Genomic DNA, 16,611 nt, shown 5'->3' with positions numbered 1-16,611 from the left:
GGGGCGGGGCCGAGGCTGAGAGGCGGGGCCGCGGCTGAGGGGCGCCCGGTTCCTGTCCCTGTCGCGATCCCGGTCCTGTCACGATCCCTGTCACGGTCCCGGTCCCGCCCCAGCGCGATGAGCGACTGCAGAGCCCGACAGGCTGTGTCCCACGGTCGCCTCCGGACAAAGCCACCGGTGTCCCGGTGTAAAGGCGCCTCCAGGAACTTTCAGGCTCTGGATAGCTGGATTTCATCGAGAGGCGAGTGGTCCGCTTCCCTCCTATCTTATTTATTATTTAGGTGTTTAAATGTATTTATCACCTACTTTTACTTATTTATTCATTTGCTTACTTATTTACACTGTTTGTTTGTTTGTTTGACACAGAATCATTTCTGTTGGAAAAGGCCTCTGAGGTCACCAAGTCCAACCTGTGACCCAACACGCCCCTGTCACCCACATCAGGGCACTGAGTGCCACATAAATTCTTACCTTAAACACCTCCAGGGATGGTGATTCCACCTCCCTGCACAACCCGTTCTCATGTTTGGTCACTCTTTCTGGGAAAAATTCCTCCTGACGTCCAACCTAAACCTCCCCTTAAGCGCAGCTTAGGTTTATTATCGTTGCTTGCTTACTTTTGGTTGTTTCTTTATTGCCTGCTTGCTTACTTCTATTTATATTCAGAAGTGTGAAGGTTAAAAGTTATAGGAAATGGCAAAAGGAGCACTGGTGGCTTCTGGGGGAGAAAAGGGAGGGTGAACTCTTGAAGAACCAAGACGCAAGAGCAGGATTTCAGTGAACTCCAGACACTTCAGTGTTTACTAACTCCAGACCAGTGGCACGGGATCTCTCCCCACACTCTAAGCCTGCTCCTTGAGCCTCTTGAGCAGCTCCCGCAGCTGCTCGATCTGGGCGGAGACGCTGCTCTTGGCGGTGCCGCCCGCGGCCGTGTACTGCTCCACGCTGCTCAGCACGCTGAACACCTGCGCCACGTCGCTGCCAAACAGGGGGCTGGGGGCACAGCGGGGGCTCTCAGGGGCTGCTCCCCGTGCCCAGAGCCCGGGGAGAGGCTCAGGGAGTGAGCATGGAGCCTTTGCCCCAGGGGAAACGCTCCTGAGCTTCTGCTGGCTCCATGGGGACACCGAGGAGCTTCAGAGCCAAAGCCCTCTGGGGGCTTCCTGCTCAGGGCAGAGGTGTCTCCCAGCCCTTCCCAAGAGCTCCTGCCCATGGCCATTCCACTCTGCTGGAATTGTCCCCCTCCAGTGTTTCAGCCCCAGCAGGAGCAGCTGGGATATTCAGGGATATTCTGTCACCTCAGAAATGTTGAGGTGCTGCCCGGCCCAGGCACTTTGGGGAAGGCAGATCAGGGAGGCTGAGCCCTGTCTGTGCAGGGAAGTGAAATAACAGAGGTACAAACCTGATGCTCTGCAGCTCCTCCAGGCTGAGGTGGTTGATGGCGATGCCTTTGGTCTCAGCCAGCTGGACAGCCTTGCCAGAGGCCACGTGGGCTTGTCTGAAGGGCATCTGCAAGGGGAAGGGGACAGAGCAGAGGGGACTCAGCTCAGTTCCTCTGCATCCACAGAAATCCCAGCTCCAGCTCTCCCTCTGGCACTTACTCCCTTCCGAACCAGGTACAGAGCCAGGTCCGTAGCCAACATCTCTGGGTTCAGCGCCCTCTCCATGCTCTCCTTGTTGATCTGCAGGAGGAGAATCCCAGGGACACGTTCCCATCAGCTCCTCCTTGGGGCATGTTAGTGGCAGGGTGAGGGGAATTCATCTGGAGCTCTAAGAGAATGCTCTGAGCAGCTGGCAGAGGGGACCAAAATGAGCAGTGTGGGTGAGGCACTGAAGAGTTTTTATTTGGGAGCAATCTGGAGCTGTGTTACTCACACAATATGCACCATGATAATGTTGAACAGTGAGAGGATGAGAAGAATCCTTACCTGGAGGGTGGAAATCACTCCAGTGGCAACCTGGAGCACAGCATTCAGGGTGTCCACGACATCAAAGACAGCCTCCTTGTCCTCCTGTGGTGGAACAGTGATGGAAATGGCTCTGAGCCAGCCTGAGTGCAGCCCAAAAACCCCCCAGGCTGAGCAGCCCAGCTCTGCTGACTCCTCCAGCCAGCAGGAGAGATGCTGTGGAGAGGAACAAGGGCTGTACCTGCAGGTCCTTGTTGTAGGTGCTCGGGAGTCCTTTGAGGACCATCAGAATTGCAGCCAACTGCAGAGGGAACAGCAGAGGCAGGGAGTGAGCCAGAGAGCAAAGCACAGCCCCAGAACCCACAGCTCTTTACAAAGAAAAGGCAAAGAAAAAGGAGATTGTCCAGCCCCAACAGGAGCAGTTTCCTCTCCCTCCTCCTCCTTTTTGGGGCTCACCCGTCCGAACACTCGCCCGGCTTTGCTGCGGATCAGCTCCAGACTGTCGGGGTTCTTCTTCTGAGGCATCAGGCTGCTGCCAGTGCTGGGTGGGACATGGAGTGCACTGGTGAGCAAAACCTTCATCCATACACACTCATCATCACTGACCCAGCCCTATAAAAGGAACATGTAGGACCCTCTTCACTGTATTTGTGTTTAGGGTGAAGGAAGTCAGTGAACTGACTGAGTTGCTCTTTGATTTTGCACCTTGTCTGGAGCTCCCACACTGTCCCACCTCTCACAGAGAAACTTAGAAGGGGCCTCCCCCTCCAGGGTCGTATCAGCAGGTCAGACTAAGTATTAGTGCAACTTCATGGAGGGAGGGCTGTGGCTGTGCCACCCTGCAGACAAGGAGTCTGTTGGAATTGCAAACCCAGCCAGGCAAGGAAGGCCTCTGGCAGCATTCCCAGCACAGGAGGAAGTTCTCTCTGCCAGCAGGTCCTGGGCAGGAGCTGGACTGAGCACAGGCTTGGCTGAGTTGAGGGAATCACAAATTAGTGTCCATTGCTGAGGAATATTCACCCTGATGGTGCCTTTGTGCCAGGCTCTTGGTGCTGGGTCAGCCTCGTGCACAGACAGACCCCAAGCACTGCCTCACCCAGCACAGGGAGCTGAGGAGGAGAGGCTGAGGGAGGAGCTCCCTGCCCAGAGCTGAGACCGACCTGTAGGCATCAGAGAGGGTCAGGAAGCCAAACTCGCTGGTGCTGTAGATGATGAGATCCTCAGCCATCTTGCTGAGGTGGATCATCAGCAGGGTGGCAGCAGAGAGGAATTCCACTGCAGGGAAGGCAGGAAATCAGGAGGGGAAAAGGTGCTTGGACAAGCCAGGGAGCCCTGACTGGGGCTTTACATCCTAGTGATGGATTTCAGTCCCTTATGAAGGAAGGGAACTGCAAAGGTGTCAGGAGCTGCTTCCCCCCATGCTGGGAAGCTTTGGCTGTGCTTACCCACAAAGTCCCTCTCGCTGACGGCATCCATGCTGTTCAGGCTGATGGAGGCAAAGTCCAGCTCTGCAAGCAAGGGGATGGACACAGGAGCTCACACTGGCCCTGGCAGGAACCTGAATGCACCAGGCTGCCCCAGAGGAGGTGACTTTTTATCGATTCATTTCCCTCCACTCCCTTGTTCAAGTGCTGTAGCACATCCAAATAACATTAGGACAATGTGCTGATGCTTCCCAAAATCCCAGATATTATGAGTAATCATTTTCTATTATTTTTTATTAAAAGGATAACATTTACCACTGCACAGCAGCTCTCTGTCGATTCCCAGGGGGTTTCCAGCCAGAGCTCCACTGCCAGGGGAGAAAGAACCAGAACTCACCCATGATATCCAAACTGATATCTGACCAAAACTGAGCTCTAGTGATGACACCTGTCTGAACATTTCCCTCCCCCAGTTCACTTTGATTTCACAGTGTGGCCTGAGGCTCATCAAACCCTGAACTCTGGACTAAACCACATTTTCCCTCCAAAAGAGGAAGATTTTCTTAATTGAAGCCTTGTAATCATTGATTTTCAGGAAATAGAGAAGTATTTCTATGGTGAGAGTCTTTGGAGAGGCAAACTGGGGTGCAGTGTCCATGGACTAGAAACCCCAATGGCTCAGGGGATGGACAGATCTGCCTCTTGTCTTTATCTCAGAGCAAAGTGATGGCTGAGGATCACAATAAAAAATGAACTTTACCTTCCCAAAGGCAAGACATTGATCCTCCTCTTCACCTCTCCCAGGCGCTCAGAATCACGGGTCAGAGCAACAGCATGGCTGGGAAAGGACAAGAGAGATGGAACAGGGAGATGAAGCTGGAAAATGGAAATGGAACATCCCACTCCAGGAGGTGAGAATGGCCAAAGGATGGAGAGCAGGGAGTTGTCCAATCCATGTTTGGATTCCCAGCTGGTCAGAGCCACACAGGGAGTTCCTGTTCCAGTTTGCAGGGCTCCCTCGGGGTTGTCCCCAGCCCTGGCTGTCCCCTCAGCAGAGCAGGGCCCCGAGGGTGGGGAGGGTGGGAGGTGCTCACCTGAGCAAGAACTGGCTCCATCGGATGGGCTGAGCTTTCTGCAGGTGGGTGTAGCCAGGCAGGATCACATCGATTTCTCTGGGAGGGAAGGGACAGAGAGGTGAGCAGCAGGGACAGCAGGGACAGGGCCACAGAAGATCCTGCAGCTGCACAGTCACACAACAAGCCTAGGAGTGTCCTGCCCCAAAAAGGCCAAAGTTATGGAAAACAGGGACTGAGGGAAAGGACTCACATGGCAGCACGTTCCACCAGGGTCTCAATGAGCCGCAGGAGGTGCGTGGAGATGATGGAGAGGGAATTCTTCATGAACAGCTTCAGGTCAGTCACAACCTGTGGGGGATTGGCCACAGCCAGGCCAAGAACACCAGGACAGATTTAGTGACCAAATATTGCTCAGCACAACCCCCTGGCACCATTATCCCCTCCTGGTTCTGTGTGATGGGAAGGGAAATCTTCCTCCTGTGGGATGCATCCCTGGTCACTGATTTGTGAAAGCTGCTGCTGCTTTCCATGGACAGAACCAAAATCTGTTATTTTCAGTGGGCTTCTCAGATATTGTCAAATTTGAAGCAGAAAACTCCCAACCAACACAAGTTGATCATCCTGAGGAAGACTGATCCTGAAAGATCACCCAGCCAACAGAGTCAGGGGTTCTGAAGGCTTTCAGAGATGTCAGTGGAATTTTGTGGCCTTTTACCAGCAGAATGCAGCCCTGCAGATCCCACTCCCCTGGGTGGATGAGTCACTGCAGCATCATTAGTTTAAAGCCATCTTTAATTTAAAGGGAATTCAGGCTGGAGTGTGTCAGGGCATGAGAGAGATGGCATAAAAATATTGAATTAAAGAATTCAATATTTTGGTGGAGGAATAGAAAAGAAGAAGAAAATATTCTGTCCATACCTGATCATTCCTGCTTCTGCCAGTGTGCAACTTCCCAGCTACATCTCCAATCAGCTCCTGAAGACAAGAGCAGGATTTCTGTCAGCATCTCTGTGTTCTAAACAGGACAATCCACAGGAGCACATCTCCCTGCCTGGAAGGGACTCAGCTCCAGGATCCTGTGAGTAACCCTGGGATGTGTTCTGGGGAAGGGCACCTTTGGGTTCTGGGCTTGTACAGTGCCACAAAAGGGGGCTTGGAGACCCTTGGCTGTGCCCCAGGGGGTTCAGTGCCAGCAGCTCTAAAGGGATTCCCCAGAGGGACAGAGGGACAAGGCCTGAATGTCAGGCAGAGGATCAGGAAGAGGAGGCTGGAGGAGCCAAACCTTCAGCCTGCGCTCGTTGGCAGTGTGGATGTCCTCATCAGTCTGGATCACACCAAAGACTCCCTTGGACCATTCCTCAGAGATCTGCAAACAGCACAAACACCAGTCAGCCACAGGAGCTACCAAATCCAGGGAGGCTGCTCTCAGGAGCTATTCATTCACCTGAGGTTTTTGAATGAGAGAAATTACCTTTTCCAGGCCTCCCAGGATCTTCTCCAGCTCAGCTTTAGACAGGATCCCAGATTTCTCCAAGGCTTTGGCATAAGCCATGCTCCCCTGGATGTCCACCTCAGCCAGCCTCTGGTCATAGCTGATGGAAGCATTGAGCATCTCCATGATGGGATCTGTGCTTCCACTGAATCTTCCACCCCAAAGCTTATTCCCCTGAGAGAGAAAATAGCCAATTAAAGAGGCCTAATGACTCCAGATAAATCCTGTGCAGTAAATGACATCCTGTGCTCCATTTGTCTGATACAGAGCCCATGCTCAACTCCTTTCTGTGGGACAGCACTGACCAGAAAGTCCCCTGGACTTCAGGACCTCTGGCAAGTGGTGGAAGAGCTGGAGAACACATCACTGTCAGTGTTTCTGAGATCTGGCCCAGGAACCCTCCAAGATATTTTACATTTGCAGGACTCTGCTGGGAGTCCTTGAAATTGATATCAGGGAACAAAGCAAGACCAGCACAGATTTCTGTTTTGAGGCCTTGTAAAGGGAGGAAAAACTAAACAGTCAGTAGGATTAAAGTGAAATTAATATCCTCTAAATCCTTTTGGTGCTGTTTAACTAACAGATTCTTCTTTGATTGACAAAGAGCTGTGTTTCAGCACTGAAGCAAAAGTGGAGTTTTCCTATCCAAGCCAGTATTCCTGTGGTGACCTCACCCCCTGGAATGTGTCACCCACTTCAGCCCGTGCCCAAAGGCTCGTGCAGGGTTCAGCTGTGCCCACAGCAGGGTGTGTGGGGTGTGTGTTGTGTGGGAGCTTCTCCAGCAGTGATTCAGAGCCTGCCTGGCCTCACCTGAGCTGTGTCAGCTCAGAAGATTTTTTCTTGCCCAGGTAAGACAACCCAAGAAGTTTTCATTCTGCCAGGCTTGCACTGAAGTGGGTAAGAATTTTACTTGGGCAGAGACAATTTATCCAAGATTTCAAAAACAACTTTCCAGTGCTACCAGGCACAAAAAGGAATTGAAGGAAGGGACTAAATACAGCTGCATTGCAGAGTGGATAATTACTAATCTACTTGATTTTTTAATCACCACTGGCCAAGTTTCTTCTCATGCTGGTCACTATAACTACCATGGACAGCAAGGAGCTGGAAGCTGATCTGTGCCAGGGCTTTACCAGCCAGACAAAACACTGTTGAGTAACCTTAAAAAAGTTTTCCCTGGTGACTGTTTCCATGTCCCTGTGCATGGAAGGACAACAGGAGAGAGCGTGCAGAGGTCAGGAGTAGCCATGTGTAAAAGGCAGCTTTGTTAGAAAGCTGAGGGAGGACAGGGAGGGGAATCAGAATTGAAAAAGAAGTGTTAGAGCTCCTCAACACTCATTTGGTGCACCCAGGAGCAAAATGAATGCTAAATTAAAGGCCATTCCAGAGCCTCAGCACTTGACTGGGGATCAGGAGTATCCAGGTACTTAAACCTTCCCATCAAAGCAAGAAGGGTGTCAGCAGAAACATTGCAACATACACATTTACAATCCAGAAATCAAAGCTGAAAGGTTCATTTTGGACATCTCCAGGACTCTTTGGAGCAGTGGCTGTGCAGCCTGGCAATGACAAACACTGCCGGGAACGTGGAGCAGCGATTTGGAGAGCGGAAAGTGAACTCGCCACGATGCCCGGTCACGTCTGGGCAGGGAAGGAAACTGAAAATGCAGCTTTTGTGCCGAGCAGTGTTTGTTTGCACAAGCTGCTGGGAAGTGCCTGAGCACGAGTCCCAGGCACAAGGATCGGCCTTTCCCAGGAGACAGAGGCAAGAACGCGGAGGCCCCGGGTCAGCTCCGCTCGGCTGAGCACCCCCGACACCCCCGGGATGCAAAGTTCGCTCACCTCGGCTGCTGCTGCCATCGCGGCCGGGCCGGCTCCGTGTGCGCCGGGGGCGCTGCGGGCCGGGGACGCTGCGGGGCGGCTCCGGGCACGGTCCTGGTCCCGCTCCTGGTCACAGTCACGACTCCGATACCGGATCCACTCCCGGTTCTGATCCCAGCTCTAATCCCGGTCCCCGTCCCAGCTCCGGTCCCGATCCCGATCCAGGTCACAGTCAGAATCCCAGCTCCGGTCCCAGTCCCGGCTCTGGTCCTGATCACAGCTCCAATCCCGAATCCAGTCACGGTCTCGGTCCCGATCCCAAACCCAGCTCCGGTTCCGATCCCAGCTCTGTCCCGATCCTGATTTCAGCTCCAATCCCTATCCCAGCTCTAATCTCGGTGCCGATCCCAGCTGCAATCCCGGTCCCGATTCCAGCTGGATTCCTGGTCCCGATCCCAGCCCCGGTCCCGATCCCAGCTCCAGTCCCGGTCCCGGTCCCGGTCCCAGCTCCAATCCCGCCGCGCTCCCGGCGCCCCGCAGCTCGTCCCGCCCGCCGGGGCGGGGAGTCCCCGGGCCAGCCCCGCTCCTGGTCCTGCTGAGCAGCGGCACGGGCTTGTCCCTGTGCCTCACAGCACACTCATCCCCGCTTTCCTGTCCCCTGTCGGGGTTTGCTGTCCTTTAACCAGCCTTGGTGCCATACAGCTGGGATGGAGCCTAATCCAGGTCCTCGGGTCCTTGTCTGGAGCAGCAGGACACTGCCGGTGACACCCAGCTGCCTCTGGCGGCCCCACAAGGTCCTTTCGAGCTGCATTTCGCATGTAGTGCCCTCAGTATCCATCCGGAGCAAGGCTCAGACTCTCTATGTAGCCACCAATTAATTCACTGCTTCTCAAACATTTCCACCGATTAATTCACTGCTTCTCAAACATTTCCACCCATGATTATTTATTTTTCTCCTTCAGACTTGCAGGCTTAAGAATGCACAGACCATCACACTGTCTGCACTGAGAAAAACTCTGAACCATTTTGTTGCCAGGCTCCTTCTCCTTCTGGAGTTCCTCACTTGTAATGTTTCCTTTTTTCATGTTCATCCTTTATGGATGTCCATACTCCAGCCTTGACAGGAGGTTGCTGAGGGTTTGGAAGAATGGTGAGCACGAGATTCACATCCAGAATGACCCAGCTGATGATCAGCCTAAGTGAATTCCTGGATCAAGCACCTTCCTGTGGCCTGTAATGAGCAGGGCGTTGAGACCAAAACCCAAATCCCAGTGAGTCAGAGGAGGGTGGTGGTGAAAATCTGAAGACACTGTGGACCACACTCTGTAATGTCTGTGGAGCTCCACAGGCCCCTCCAATCTGAAATATTTCACAATTTTAAGAAAAGGGTGGATGGGTGGGGAGTACCAGTGACTGTAAACTGCTTATTTAAGTAAGAGATTAAAATGTGGTAGTCTGCTGCTTCCCCTTTCCTTTCATTTTGGCTCTGTGCCACCATGAGGGACAATGCCAGACTTTTGCTGCTGGGAGCAAGAGAAAATCTGCTCAGCTGAGGATCTGAAGAGAAGGAACCAGAAGATACAAACAGGAAAAATAAGGGGAGTGGCATGAATCAAGAAAGTTTATGGGAGGAAAAAGAACTGTGAGGGGGAAATCTCTGTTCTTCTGACTGCAGGTGTTGAGCACTGGTGTTACCTGTGGCTTTCTTGTTCCTTTAGCCTGGCAGCTGAGAGTGCAAAAGTGATTTCCTGGCCAGGTGACCAGTCTGGACAGTGAGACATGGGCCAAAACAGGAACACAGCAGGAAGGAAGGGAGCAAACACCAAAGAGGTTTGTGGAAAGGTAATTGAAATGTGCTGTTTAAATGCCAAGTGAATGGATTTGTTTTACAGCCAGAATAAGGAGAGATTGAGTGGTGAGAAGTTGGTAAAAGGGAATTTTGCTGTTGCTGATCCTTCTTCCATGTGTTAAAAGCACAAATGCTCCAAAGGTGCAAGCACTTTGGCTGGAGATTGAGCTGCAGACAGTTTGTCCTGTCTGTGCTGCAGCCCTTGCCCCAAAGTTGGTGAGGCAACACCTTTGTTATTTCTGTTCCCTGTGTGTTCCAGACCTGCAGCTCTGAGTCAACAACGTGCTGCTGCCTCAGCATGGGGACAAGGGGCTGAGCAAAACTCCAGCTTTGAAAGGCTGGGGTGGGAAAGGAATTTTGCTGAGTAAGAAGGGACAATCCCCATCTGCCAGCCTCCCCTGCAAGAGACACATCCCCTGCAGGAAGGGAGGAGAGCCCACACCCTTCCAAACCTGGGCTGAGCTCAGCCCATCCTCACCCCAAAGAACCAAGACACGAGAGCAGGATTTCAGTGAACTACAGACACCCCAGTGTTTATTAACTCCAGGGGACAAGATGTTCTCATCTGTCTTCCTTCTCACTACCAGCTTTGGTAGTGTCTTTTTTTCCATGCTATTCTCTTGGACTTCTGGAGGAAGCGTCTTACACCCTCCTCACGTGACTGCAGTACTTCTATAGGTTCCATCTTCTCAAAGGGTATAGGGCTCAAGAATTAATATCTTCCAGAGAGTTACCTCAAGTCCTGGCTTATATTGTATGTACCTATATTGTGTGTACCTATGCTGGCTTACACTGTATGTACTTACACTGCGTGTACCTATGCTGGCATATACTGTATGTACTTACACTGTGTGTACTTATGCTGGCTTACACTGTATGTACTTACACTGAGTGTACCTATGCTGGCATATACTGTATGTACTTACACTGAGTGTACCTATGCTGGCTTACACTGTATGTACTTACACTGTGTGTACTTATGCTGGCTTATACTGTATGTACTTACACTGCGTGTACCTATGCTGGCTTACACTGTATGTACTTACACTGCGTGTACCTATGCTGGCTTACACTGTATGTACTTACACTCTATGTACACTTGCACTGTATGCATTGGCTTGTATTGTGTGTACTCATGTTGTACCACTTATGGTCGGAGCTGCCCTGCCCGGGCACGTTGTCACATTAGGTAGAACAGTTCTAAAAACTTTACTGTTCATCTGTCTTTTATGGGATTTTGGGTAGAAAATTTATTGGTCCAGAGCAGGGACAAGTCCTAGCGCTCAGATAGCCACTCGTTGACTGCTTCCTGTTGTCTCACAGGTCCCTGAGGCCACTGATTTCCCCAGAATCTGCCATTTGATGTCAAGGAGTGCAGCCAGATGTGTCGAAGCACGTTCTTCATTCATGTCTCGAGTACGGGCCGCAGGGAACGTTTAACTGGGAAGAGTGTGAGAGCGTGTGTGAGAGCATGTGCCTGTGTCTGTCTGTGTCTGCTCGTCTCTGCGTGTGTCAGCGCATGCTGACTGGATTTAACCTTGTGTGACTTTTGCTTTTCAAGTTTTTCAACTCACTTTTAAATTTAGAATAAAAGATCCCCAGCTGGGATTTTTTTTGGTTTTTTTTTTTCCCCCCCAGCTGGGTTTTTTATCCTCGGTCCCGGTCGGTCTCTGGGGCGACGTTCATCGCCAAAGTTTGGGTGCAGACCGTCCAGGGACCGGGGTTTTGGTCAGGCAGGAGGATTTTTTAGAGGCTGCCGGGAACCATGTTCCCGAGGACCAATGATTGCTGGGGTGTAATTTAGCAGTTGTGATGGGAGGGATGGTGAGTTTGTGTGTCATCTGAAGGGGGTGTTAATGGTAGATGAGTGTTGTTTTTTGGGTGCTTTTGTTGTTCTGGGTTTCCTGTAATAAATCCACATGTAATGAAAATAGAAAAAGGTCATAATCTTGTGTTAATATGTGTGTTGTGTTGTATTGCTCTGTATCGCAGGGTGAGCACAGGCTGAACTCTCTCCTATTGCTGTGACACCTGGGCTGGCAGGGATGACACAGTGACCTCAGCCAGCCCATGCTGCCTGTGCCATCACCTGGCACTGACGTGTTTGATGAAAATCCTGGGATTTTTCTCCTGAGAAGCCTCAGAACAGAAATGGAACCAGTAACGATCTGCTGGCTGTGGAGTGTGGGCTGGAGATGGTTTAGCAACAGGGGCATCTTGGATTGGTCTCCTGTGCATTGTTTCTACTTGATGACCAATCATGGTCCAGCTGCCTCAGGGCTGTGAGCAGTCCCAGGTTTTTATTATTCATTCCTTTCCAGCTTTCTGATGTCTCCTTGCTCTTTTAGTATAGTTCTAATATCTCATTTTCTTTTAATATAATAGAGATCATAAAATAATATTTCAGCTTTCTGAAAGGTGGAGTCAAGATTCTCATCTCTTCCCTTGTCCTGGGGACCCTCAAACATCACCACAATCACCAGCTTCAATTGGTCTGGGCAGCACCAAATAAAATAAAAAGCTTTAAAAATAGAAAAATTAAAAATAAAAATTAAATAAAAAATAAAATTAAAAAAATAAAATGCTTTAAAAATAGAAAAATTGAAAATAAAAATTAAATAAAAAACAAAATTAAAAAAATAAAATAAATGCTTTAAAAATAGAAAAATGTAAAAAAATTAAATAAAAATAAAATTAAAAAAATAGAAAGCTTTAAAAATAGAAAAATTAAAAATAAAAATTAAATGAAAAATAAAATTAAAAAATTAAAATAAATGCTTTAAAAATAGAAAAATTAAAAATAAAAAAAATCCAAAATTAAAAAAATAAAATAAAAAGCTTTAAAAATAGAAAAATTAAAAATAACAAAATTATTTAAAATAAATGAAAAATAAAATAAAAAATGTAAAGTGCTGTAAAGTGCTGTAAAAAGTCCATAAAAGGTAGTGCCGTAATGCAAGATCCTCAAACACCACCACAATCACCAGCTTGAGCTGGTCTGGGCAGCACCAAATAAAGTAAAATAAAAAGCTTTAAAAATAAAAAAATTAAAAATAAAAATTAAATAAAAAATAAAATTAAAAAAATAAAATACTTTAAAAATAGAAAAATTAAAAATAAAAAATTAAATAAAAAACAAAATAAAAAAATAAAATAAATGCTTTAAAAAGAGAAAAATTAAAAATAAAAATTAAATAAAAATAAAATTTAAAAAATAAAAAGCTGTAAAAATAGAGAAATTAAAAATAAAAATTAAATAAAAAATAAAATTAAAAAATAAAATTAAAAAATAAAATAAATGTTTTAAAAATAGAAAAATTAAAAATAAAAAATTAAATAAAAAACAAAATTAAAAATAAAAAAAGCTTTAAAAAGAGAAAAATTAAAAATAAAAATTAAATAAAAATAAAATTTTAAAAATAAAATAAAAAGCTTTAAAAATAGAGAAATTAAAAAGAAAAATTAAATTAAAAATAAAATTTAAAAAATAAATGCTTTAAAAATATAAGCATTAAAAATAAAAATAAATAAAAAACAAAATAAAAAAACAAAATAAAAAGCTTTAAAAATAAAAAAATTAAAAATAAAAATTAAATGAAAAATAAAATTAAAAAATTAAAATAAATGCTTTAAAATAGAAAAATTAAAAATTAAAAATTAATTCAAAATTAAAAATAAAATCAAACAGAAAAAGCTTTAAAAATAGAAAAATTAAAAATGAAAATTAAAAAAAAATAAAATGAATGCTTTAAAAAGAGAAAAATTATAAATAAAAATTAATTTAAAATAAAATTTTAAAAGTAAAATAAATGCTTTAAAAAGAGAAAAATTAAAAAAATTTAAATAAAAATAAAATTAAAAGAATAAAGAGCATTAAACAATTAAAAATATAAATAAAATTTAAATAAAAAATAAAACTAAAAACATAAAATAAATGCATTAAAAATAGAAAAATTAAAACTAAAAATTAAATTAAAATAAAATTCAAAAAGTAAAATGAAAAGCTTTAAAAAATTAAAAATAAAAACTAAATAAAAAAAATTAATGAAATTAAATTAATTAAAAATAAATGAAAAAGAAAATTAAAATCGTAAAGTGCTGTAAAGTACCGTCAAAGTGCCATAAAAGGCAGTGCCGTAAAGCTGCACTATCGCAAAAGGTGCCGTAAAGCGCGACTGTCGCAAAAGCTGCCGTAAAGCAGTACTGTCGCAAAACTGCCGTAAAGCGCGACTGTCGCAAAAGGTGCCGTAAAGCATTACTGTCGTAAAAGGTGCCGTAAAGCGCGACTGTCGTAAAAGGTGCCGTAAAGCGCGACTGTCGCAAAAGGTGCCGTAAAGCGCGACTGTCGCAAAAGGTGCCGTAAAGCGCGACTGTCGCGAAAGGTGCCGTAAAGCGTCACTGTCGTAAAAGGTGTCGTAAAGTGCGACTGTCGTAAAAGGTGCCGTAAAGCGCGACTGTCGCAAAGCTGCCGTAAAGCGCGACTGTCGCGAATCTGCCGTAAAGCAACACTGTCGTAAACGCTGCCGTAAAGCGCGACTGTCGTAAAAGGTGCCGTAAAGCGCGACTGTCGCAAAGCTGCCGTAAAGCGCGACTGTCGTAAAAGGTGCCGTAAAGCGCGACTGTCGCAAAGCTGCCGTAAAGCGCGACTGTCGTAAAAGGTGTCGTAAAGCGCGACTGTCGCAAAGCTGCCGTAAAGCGCGACTGTCGTAAAAGGTGCCGTAAAGCGCGACTGTCGCAAAGCTGCCGTAAAGCGCGACTGTCGTAAAAGGTGTCGTAAAGCGCGACTGTCGCAAAAGGTGCCGTAAAGTGCGACTGTCGTAAATCTGCCGTAAAGCATCACTGTCGTAAATCTGCCGTAAAGCAACACTGTCGTAAAAGCTGCCGTAAAGCGCGACTGTCGCAAAAGGTGTCGTAAAGCAACACTGTCGTAAAAGGTGCCGTAAAGCGCGACTGTCGTAAATCTGCCGTAAAGCATCACTGTCGCAAAAGGTGTCGTAAAGCGCGACTGTCGCAAAGCTGCCGTAAAGCGCGACTGTCGCGAAAGGTGCCGTAAATCGCGACTGTCGCAAAAGGTGCCGTAAAGCATCACTGTCGTAAAAGGTGCCGTAAAGTGCGACTGTCGTTAAAGGTGTCGCAAATCGTGACTGTCGCAAAAGGTGACATAAAGCGCGACTGTCACAACAGGTGTCGTAAAGCACTTTATTAGCATCTCTCGCCGCGATTTGGCTGCCGCGGAGCTGGTCCCAGCTTGCTGGGCGCTGGTTGAGCTCTTTGCTGCACGGGGGATGCCCGCAGCAGCTGCCTTGCCGAGCTCTGCTGCTGCCGCGACTCCGCCCCTTGTTGCCGCGAGTCTCCAGCGGGACACGCCCCCCATCGGACGCCACGGCTCCGGTACCCGCGGTCCCGCTGACTCCTGCCGCCCCGCCCCCGCCACCCTTCCGGACCTCGCGGCCCCTCCCACCGCTCTCGCCATCCCCGCCTTTGCCATCCCCTTGGTCCCTGCTGTCCCGGCCACTGCGGCCCCGCCCCCTAATCCCGCCTCTCCGGGCCCGCCCACCGGCGTCACCGCGGCCCCGCCCCCTCCCGCCCCCGCGGATCCCGCCGCTTTTTTCCCCCCCGTTACCCGCGAGTGCGGCCGCTCCTGCCGCCCCCCACGTCCCTCCCGCCCCCTTTGCCGACACAGCGGGGCCGGTGGTGGCCCAAGTCCCGCCGCTGCTGCGTCTTTGCAGTCCCCTGCGGCTCCCGGATCTGCGGTGCCGAGCACGCCTGCCCCGGCCGCGCTGCGTCCCCAGCGTCCCTTGGGCACGTTGCCCCCCCCCCCCCCCCGGCGTTTAAGCGCACGCAGCGCACCCCGCGCTGCCCACGGGCCCCGCGGCAGGGGAAACGCCCACGGCAAACCCTGTCCCTGCCGGCGTTTCGGCGCAATCCCCCGGTCCCGGCACAGCACCGCTTGCGCTGGGACCGGGGCGCCCCAGCCCGCCCAGCCACCCCGTGCCGGCGCCGCGCCCTCCAGCGCAGCCTCCCGCCAGCGCCGCCCGCGGTCGCTTCCCCGCTCCTGCCGCCGCCGCTGCATGGCGGGTCGAGCCGCGCCTTCCCCCCCGCACCCTCCCGCCTCAGAGCTGCTGGATGGCGCGGCTCCGCCGCCTCCTGCAACCACGGACGTCCCGGCGTTCCCTTCCGCAGCCGCAGCCCCGTTCCCGCAGCTCCGCCACCTCCCGCACCCCCCAGCCCGGCCGTCCGCCATGATGACTGCCCGCGCTGACCGAGTGACTCAACCCACGCATGCGCAGTTGCTACAAGCCCCGCACCAGCGATATCACTCCGCGCCGACTCATCGAACCACAGCGCTGCTTCCGGGATCAGCCGCACGTATGCGCAGTTCTATTCCACGGCCCGACCGCCGCGGCCCCGCCGCGGCCCCGCCGCGGCCCCGCCGCGGCCCCGCCGCGGCCCCGCCGCCGCCCCGCCGCGGCCCCGCCGCGGCCCCGCCGCCGCCCCGCCGCGGCCCCGCCGCCGCCCCGCCGCCGCCCCGCACTGCTTTCGCCGGAGCTTTGGCACAGCCCGGTCCTGGTTCCGAGCCGCTGCATGCCGCTGTCCGGCCACAGCCGGCACCCCTGTGCCCTGTCACACCACTTCTGCCGCCACTGGGTCCATACACGGCACCACAGCAGGCGAAAACTGCAGCGCTTTGCATGTATCCTTCCGCCGGGCACCGAGAGATCCCTCCGCAGCGCGTAAGTTCGCACAACCGATACCGAATGTGCCTCCGCATTTTCGCCTCCCACACCCCTAGCACCGAGTGTGACTACTTTGTGTCACGATTCGTCTGCACAGCCACATCCATGCACACAAACCGTGCGACGAGGGGGAGGAGGCTGGAATATGACAGCTGCTTTAATAAGTACAAGACAGACAGAGAATTCTTTTGCCCCTGCAAATGCCAGCCCTTTGATCCCAACGCAAAATAATTTCGATAAAGAGCTGTTACCAAACAGTTCCAGAGTCCCCCCCAGTGTTTGGGACAGATTTCTCGATCCAAAATGAG

At 49.8% G+C, this 16,611-nt stretch overlaps 2 protein-coding genes and 1 long non-coding RNA gene across 4 annotated transcripts in view; 2 read left to right on the top strand and 1 right to left on the bottom strand.

Annotated features, from left to right (window-relative positions):
* Nucleotides 1–613: 613 nt before the first annotated feature.
* Nucleotides 614–8,362, bottom strand: LOC139600136 (argininosuccinate lyase-like). The gene is made up of 16 exons (XM_071448060.1): nucleotides 7,739–8,362; nucleotides 5,876–6,070; nucleotides 5,687–5,770; nucleotides 5,323–5,379; nucleotides 4,655–4,752; nucleotides 4,423–4,500; nucleotides 4,089–4,166; nucleotides 3,644–3,696; nucleotides 3,350–3,412; nucleotides 3,065–3,179; nucleotides 2,361–2,445; nucleotides 2,146–2,205; nucleotides 1,926–2,009; nucleotides 1,599–1,679; nucleotides 1,400–1,506; nucleotides 614–993 (listed from the first exon to the last, which is right to left on the bottom strand). The coding sequence occupies exons 1-16, from the start codon at nucleotides 7,754–7,756 to the stop codon at nucleotides 843–845; spliced, it is 1,407 nt and encodes a 468-aa protein (XP_071304161.1). The 5' UTR covers nucleotides 7,757–8,362; the 3' UTR covers nucleotides 614–842.
* On the top strand, nucleotides 4,115–12,167 carry LOC139600138 (uncharacterized). Of its 2 annotated transcripts, XR_011682429.1 has the most exons (5): nucleotides 4,115–4,239; nucleotides 5,346–5,482; nucleotides 9,436–9,559; nucleotides 10,890–10,982; nucleotides 11,559–12,167. It is a non-coding gene; the product is annotated as an uncharacterized lncRNA (long non-coding RNA). The 2 variants fall into 2 exon arrangements; XR_011682428.1 differs by lacking the exons at nucleotides 4,115–4,239; nucleotides 5,346–5,482 and adding an exon at nucleotides 8,783–8,988.
* Nucleotides 12,168–16,089: 3,922 nt separating this feature from the next.
* Nucleotides 16,090–16,611, top strand: part of CRCP (CGRP receptor component) — a 40,509-nt gene continuing 39,987 nt past the window's right edge. The window contains exon 1 of the mRNA XM_071447507.1: nucleotides 16,090–16,300. Within this exon, the coding sequence (XP_071303608.1) occupies nucleotides 16,152–16,300 (149 nt within the window). The 5' untranslated portion in view covers nucleotides 16,090–16,151. The remainder of the gene's footprint in view (nucleotides 16,301–16,611) is intronic.

Source organism: Agelaius tricolor, unplaced genomic scaffold, assembly GCF_023055355.1.
Source record: "Agelaius tricolor isolate 1412-34295 unplaced genomic scaffold, bAgeTri1.0.p SCAF_25, whole genome shotgun sequence".
Lineage (NCBI taxonomy): Eukaryota > Metazoa > Chordata > Aves > Passeriformes > Icteridae > Agelaius > Agelaius tricolor.
Note: the sequence above shows the minus strand (reverse complement) of the source record. Positions and strands in the feature narration are given on the sequence as shown.